Source organism: Myotis davidii, unplaced genomic scaffold (genome assembly GCF_000327345.1).
Source record: "Myotis davidii unplaced genomic scaffold, ASM32734v1 scaffold214, whole genome shotgun sequence".
Classification (NCBI taxonomy): Eukaryota; Metazoa; Chordata; class Mammalia; order Chiroptera; family Vespertilionidae; genus Myotis; species Myotis davidii.
This window is the reverse complement of record NW_006285782.1, coordinates 1,692,235-1,698,982: the sequence shown is the minus strand read 5'-3', so window position 1 is coordinate 1,698,982 and position 6,748 is coordinate 1,692,235. Positions and strand designations below refer to the sequence as shown.

At 55.5% G+C, this 6,748-nt stretch overlaps 1 protein-coding gene across 4 annotated transcripts in view; it reads left to right on the top strand.

The window, feature by feature from the left end:
• LOC102773777 (solute carrier family 23 member 1) overlaps positions 1-6,748 on the top strand; it is a 28,981-nt gene that overhangs the window by 15,165 nt on the left and 7,068 nt on the right. For 2 of the 4 annotated variants that reach the window (XM_015559414.1, XM_006756696.2), the window contains exons 6-11: positions 1,195-1,315; positions 2,306-2,462; positions 3,452-3,705; positions 5,006-5,170; positions 5,536-5,644; positions 5,740-5,835. In XM_015559414.1, the coding sequence (XP_015414900.1) occupies positions 1,195-1,315; positions 2,306-2,462; positions 3,452-3,705; positions 5,006-5,170; positions 5,536-5,644; positions 5,740-5,835 (902 nt within the window). The remainder of the gene's footprint in view (positions 1-1,194; positions 1,316-2,305; positions 2,463-3,451; positions 3,706-5,005; positions 5,171-5,535; positions 5,645-5,739; positions 5,836-6,748) is intronic. The other 2 variants (XM_015559415.1, XM_015559416.1) reach the window with 2 other exon arrangements.

Below are 6,748 nucleotides of genomic sequence, written 5' to 3'. Positions count from 1 at the left end.
CTAAGAGTCCTGGATATTGGCCAACTCTGTGCTTTTCAAATACTTCTAAGAACATTCTCATGCCTTGAAAAGCAGTGAGATTGCTGCTTCTAATTTGCTAGTGGGCACCAGTGAGGTCCCTCAGACTGGCCTGCAGGGATAGGCCAAAACCGGCTCTCTGACATCCCTGAGGGGTCCTGGAGTGTGAGAGGGCACTCTGCAAAGTTGCTGTTGTACAGGGTTTGGGACGCAAACACAAGTGTGCAGTAAACCAGATTTGGGGCCGACAGTGCCCCAGAAATAACATAACCCACAGCCGAAGGTGGAATCACACAGCCCCTCCAGGAATCAGGCTCCCTCCTCTCTGGTTCCAGGGTGCGTCACCCGAGAACTGCCACTGCCAAGTCACTGCAGCTCAGCAGCTCCTGCTTTGAGCATCTGCCCCCTGGTGGTCAGTGCGCATCATACCTACCGGACAGTCAGACTGTCGGATGGTCGCTTAGCCTTTTATATATATAGATTATTGCTGCTATTTACTATGTCGTTAGTACACACAGACTATGGGGTAACCACAGGCAGTGAAGAATAAAGTACTTTGTGTGGGGTTCACAGTAAGTGCATACCACCAGTTTCCTGCCTACTAGGTTCTCATTGAGCAACTGTTTGTAAACCTCTGGCACTTGGAAGGGAGCAAAGCATGGCCTCATATTACAGTGTGGGCGAGGGAAGACCGACGCCAGGAGACAGTGATGAGAGGGAGAATGCTGGGCATGTTCAGGGAGGGGTGGTGACACCAGCTCGGGGCATCAGGACAGCTTCCTGGACAGAGGCCCCCGCATGCAAACAGAGCTCTGAAGGGCTTGAGGATTATGCTGGACATTACCGTTCGCCCTGCCCACTGTGGTCTGACCACAGCTTCTGCAGAACGACCTGGGAGAGAAGGCGATCTCAGACCCTGGCCTCGTGGGCTCCACCTGCTGGGTCCATTCAGCTGCCACCCACAGGGAATGCCACCCCCGCCCCCCACTTCCCACTAGTTCTCTTCAGCCAGCAGCAGCGTCTGAAAGGGAACAGCCCTCCTTCCCAGAGCCGGCAGGACGCTGCCTGGGCTGCAGAGCAGGGCCTGGCTGGGACCCTCCCCCGGGGGCTCAGCATCCTGGACCCTCGCTCAGGGCGGCCCCAGCTTCCAGGTGGGGTGTGGTGTTTCTGTTTCAGGACCATCTTCCTCATCATGCTGTTTTCTCAATACCTGAAGCACATCCCAGTGCCTGTGCCCCTTTACGGACGACAGGAGAAGTGTCACACGGCTAGCGTCCACCTGTTTCAGCTCTTCCCTGTAAGAAGGACCCCCCACCCTCTTCCATTCTGAGCTGACTCGCCTGGAGAGTGAGGGGCAGTGTCTTGTACTCCCGGATGGCCCCCAATCAAATGCTCCCCCATCTGCAGTGGCCTCCCCTCCGGGACCTTCCTTAGTCCACCTGTGGTCTGTGGGAACGCTCCCTGGCCGTTGGGGTAATGCCATTCCAGGGCTCCCTGCAGTGCTTCTCTCCCAGGAGCAGAGAATCCTGCCCTGGGTGCTGCTCTGGGCACCGGGGTGGGACAGCCTTCTCCTCTTCTGAGGCCATTCACAGCAAGATACTGGGGAGACAGCCAGGCTCACGGCTAATTATATAAAACTAAGGGACTAGATCAGGTCCTTTCTCAGTGGCTCATGGGTAATTCAAGTGCCCCGTGACGACGGTGGCATCTCCCTTTGCAGAGCCTTCTCTGTGGAATGCGCACCACACTGCAGCTGTCCATCACGCAGGTGTTTTCAGGGTCACCTGACTGTGAACTGCACTGCACATTGTAAGACGATACCTCCATGTAGTGATCTCCTTGATCCTTCAACGCCCCTGTAGGCCAGTGGTTCCAAAATGCATATGAGTCACTTGAAATGAAAAAGTCAGCCCCCAGGAATGAAAAGTCGCATATCTGAGGACCTGCTGTAAAAACGCCTGCTTCAGGCTCCACAGGACAGTGATTGTAACTCCACTGCACAGATGAGCACACTGAGGCTCAGAGGATTTGATCCCAGGTCATGTGACCAGCAAACAGCAGAAAGGGAGACAGACTACGTAATAAGTGCCCACATTGGTAGACATTCTGCCTGTTTGACACGAAGGCTCCCCGTTGTTTATTTTCTCCGCTCCGCTCTGTTAATGTGCTGATTGTCCTGTCCGCAGCACAGCTGATTCCCGTCGTCCCTGGAAGGGCCTTCGGGGAGGGGTGGCAAGGGCGGGGGCGGGGGGCAGCTAGTGGTGAAGGCGCTTCCTTCCTCTGGCAGGTGCTGCTGGCTCTCTGCATCTCCTGGCTCCTGTGCTTCGCGCTCACGGAGACCAACACCCTCCCCTCGGCCCCCACCGCCTACGGGTACCTGGCCCGCACAGACACCAAAGGCGACGTCCTGAACCAAGCCCCTTGGTTCCGCTTCCCTTACCCAGGTAATGAGAAGAGGGGACCCTTCTGGCCTGGGGCACGTTGCCCAGGGCTGCCCGTGGGACCCAGGGCACGGGATGGAGAGTTGAATAGGCTGGGGGTGGGTTTTCCTCCAAGGACTCTGACGGTGAGGGACAGGCCTTGGGGAGTCCATGTCAGACCCCAAAGAGAAGAAGGAGACCCCTGGGCTGTCCTAAGATTCCAATGGGGACAGAGAATAGTACCCCTTCCAATGGCGAGAATGTCGGGCACTGGGTGTCACCAGGCTAAGGCTGCTGACGGTGGCTCCTGGGGGCAGGTGGGGGACCTAAATCTGTCACACAACTAATTAGCCTCCTATTTCTACTGTGACAAATTAGCACTAACTTAGTGGCTTCAAACAACCCATATTTATTACTGTACTGCTGGACAAAATGCTCCCACTCTCTGCCTCCCCCTGAGCTGGCCTACATCTCAACCCCCTCCCCCCCACGCTGCTCAGAGCCGTGAGCCTGGGAGAGGGGAGAGGACAGAGAGGTCCCCACCTCCCAGCCAGATCTGTGGGTCTCCTCTCGGATTCGCTAGATCCCACACAAGGGAGGCCTGGGACTGAATGAGAACATGTTGGGGGAGACAAGTTCAAGGCCATCCCTTAGCTGCTTCTGGTCTGCTTTCCCCGCAGTTCTTGGCTCAGGGCCTATGAGTAATCAGGTTCCATGGGGCTGCCCTGGCCCGAGTAAGACTCTCATCTTCCAAATGCTTCAAGGCCTTTCTGGGGAGACACCCCATTGCTGGCTCTTTTTGTGCACAGTGACCTCAAGGTCGGCATGTCTACCCCGCCCCGAGGAGAAAGGATAGGGCAGGAGCCTGAGCCAAAGCTGCTGGACTGTTATGGCGTTGAGGACATGTCGCCCGGACTTCAAAGCCTTCCAGGGGCCCCTTCGGCAAACACATTATTGGGGTTCAGCACCCTGTTATCTTCTGGATTAACATTCCCTCTGCATTGCATTTTCAGGACAGTGGGGTCTCCCCACCATCAGCCTGGCTGGGGTCTTTGGGTTCATCGCCGGGGTGATCGCCTCCATGGTGGAATCAGTGGGCGATTATTATGCCTGTGCCCGGCTGGTGGGGGCCCCGCCCCCTCCAAAGCATGCCATCAACCGTGGCATTGGCATTGAGGGCCTCGGCTGTCTGCTGGCAGGGGCCTGGGGCACAGGGAACGGCACCACCTCCTACAGCGAGAACATCGGGGCACTGGGTATCACCAAGGTAAGGCTGCTGACCGTGGCTCCTGGGGGCAGATGGGGGACCTACATCTGTCACTCAATGTTTTAGTCACTATTTCTGCTATAACAAATGAACACAAACTTGGTGATTACAAACAACCCGAATTTACTTTACTGATCCGGAGGCCGAAGGCTGGCATGGTCTCATGGGGGTGAGATAGAGGTGTTGGCAGCGCGGTGTTCCTTCCTGGAGGCTCCAGAGGAGAAGCTGCCGCCTGGCTTTTCCCTTCAGCTAGAGGCCCCTCACATGCCTGGGCTACGGTTCCCCAACCCCCACCATCCAGGCCAGCAATGCTGCCTTTCTCCGGCCTCTCTTCCGAGTCGCATCTCCCTGCAACCACAGCCAGGAAAGGTGCTCTGCTTATCAGGACCCGTGTGATTATCAGGCCTCCCTGCATCACTCAGCATACTCTCCATCTCAAAACCTTCGAGGTCATCACATCTGCAAAGTCCCTTTTGCCCGGCAAGATGACATATGCACAGGTTTGGGGATTAGGACGTGATTCTTCGAAGGACCATCCTTCCGCTTACCACACTTGCCCTTCTTGGCTGTGGCCATTCCACAGGCAGAAAGCCTATCCTGGCACCCGTAGGAGTCAGTGGCTTTGTGAACCCTGGAGAAGTGCCTGACTTTCTGGAATTTGGGTGCGATTATCAGGCTCTGCTTATCAGGACCCGTGCAATTATCAGGCCTCCCTGCATCACTCAGCATACTCTCCATCTCAAAACCTTCGAGGTCATCACATCTGCAAAGTCCCTTTTGCCCGGCAAGATGACATATGCACAGGTTTGGGGATTAGGACGTGATTCTTCGAAGGACCATCCTTCCGCTTACCACACTTGCCCTTCTTGGCTGTGGCCATTCCACAGGCAGAAAGCCTATCCTGGCACCCGTAGGAGTCAGTGGCTTTGTGAACCCTGGAGAAGTGCCTGACTTTCTGAAATTTGGGTGGGAGGCCACTTACCTCTGGCCCAGCCTGGGTTAGGCCTCCAGACCTGAGTCTTCCATACTCTCCATCTCAAAACCTTCGACGTCATTATATCTGCAAAGTCCCTTGGGAGGCCACTTACCTCTGGCCCAGCCTGGGCTAGGCCTCCAGACCTGAGTCTTCAGCTGCCACCTGGCTACACCCCCGTCTTTCCATGTGAGAACAGAGGGGGGCCACTTTGGGGTTAGGTGGTTCTGCTGCTGCTGCTGTGAGTCCCCGGGAGCAGGGTGGAGGCCCCGGTGGCATGGGGCCCTGCTGGTGCTGAGCCCCTCCTCCATCTCCCCAATGCCTCAGGTGGGGAGCAGGATGGTGATTGTCGCCTCGGGCTGCGTGCTGCTCCTGATGGGTGTCTTTGGGAAGATCGGGGCTGCGTTTGCCACCATCCCGACCCCCGTGATCGGAGGCATGTTCATCGTGATGTTCGGGATCATCGCAGCCGTGGGGATTTCCAATCTGCAGGTGAGCGGGCGCCCGTGGGAATGCAGCATTTCCCACCCTGGAAGGAGCCCACAGGATTGAGATGAGTGGAACAGGGCCAGGGAAGGGGAAGAGGGGGGATCCTTGGTCCCAGTAACCACACTGGCCCCCAATGGAAGAAAGAAATAGAAGCACCCCAAACCAGAAACTGTATCAGTTTGAATTGGATTACCCAAACCACTCAGCTCCCCAGGTCAAGTGGGAATTGGAGCTTGGCTTGTCCTCTGAGAGCATGTGTTGCTGAGTTCAGCCTCCTGCCTCCACACCTATGGTGGCGGCGGGAGGAAGGGGCATTTGGAGGGGGTGTCAGCTGGGGGTGCAGCCACAGCACTGGTGTCTCCCCACAGCACGTGGACATGAACTCGTCCAGGAACCTCTTTGTCTTTGGCTTCTCCATCTACTGTGGGCTCACCATTCCCAACTGGGTGAGCAAGAACTCGGACCTACTCCAGACAGGTGACTCGCCAGCCTCAGGACCGTGACCACTCCAGGGGCTGGGCCAATGGGGCCCTCGTGCCCCAGGAATCCTCATCACTTTATCTCCTCTCCAGGGATTCTCCAGCTGGACCAGGTCATCCAGGTGCTGCTGACCACGGGCATGTTTGTTGGTGGATTTCTGGCCTTCATACTGGACAACACCATCCCTGGTAGGGCTCCCTTCGCGCTGTAAGCTAGCTGTTCTGGTAGGTGGCCAGCATGTGGGCCACTCGCCTTGTTTCTCCAGCACTGATTACCAGGTCAGGCTGGCCACAGCCTGCATAGGCCATGGGTCTGGGTGGGGCATATGGATCTGTATTAGCTTTCTTGGGGGCTTAAACAACCACAATGTATTTCCTCACAGTCTGGAGCCTGGAAATCTGAGAGCCAGGTGTTGGCAGGGTTGGTTTCTCCTGAGGCCTCTCTCCTAGGCTTGCAAACGGCTGCCTTCTCACTGTGTCCTCACTTGCCCTTTCCTCTGTGGGTGTGCATCCCGGGATCTCTCTATGTGTCCTAGTCTCCTCTTCTTATAAAGACACCCATCAGATTAGACTAGGGCCCACCCCAAAGCCCCCCTCCTTAACTTAGTCATCTCTTAAAAGCTCCTATCTCCAAATACAATCATTAGGGCTTCAACCTAGTTTTTGGGGGGACACAATTCAGCCCATCACAGGGCTCTAAGGTGATAAATGCACCAGAAGCAAAAAGAAAAAGACATAGGCCTGGCTCTCTTAGAGCCTGCAGTCTAATTGATGAGGGAGAGAATGCAGGTATCCATTCATTCATTCACTCATTCACTAATATCTAATCTAATAAAAGACAAACATGCAAATTGACCATACCTTCACTACGCCTTAAGCCATGCCCACCAGCCAATCAGAGCGACCAAATGCAAATTAACCCAACCAAGATGGTGGCCGGCAGCCAAGGAGCTGAAGCAAGCAGGAGGCTTGGTTGCTCCAGTGATGAAGGAAGCCAAGCTTCCTGGCCAGCTCTGAGCTCCACTGAAGGCAACAAAGTTTCAATTATAGAAGGTAAATAAATCCCAGAATTAAAAAAGAAAAGAAAAAAAGGAGATCCTGG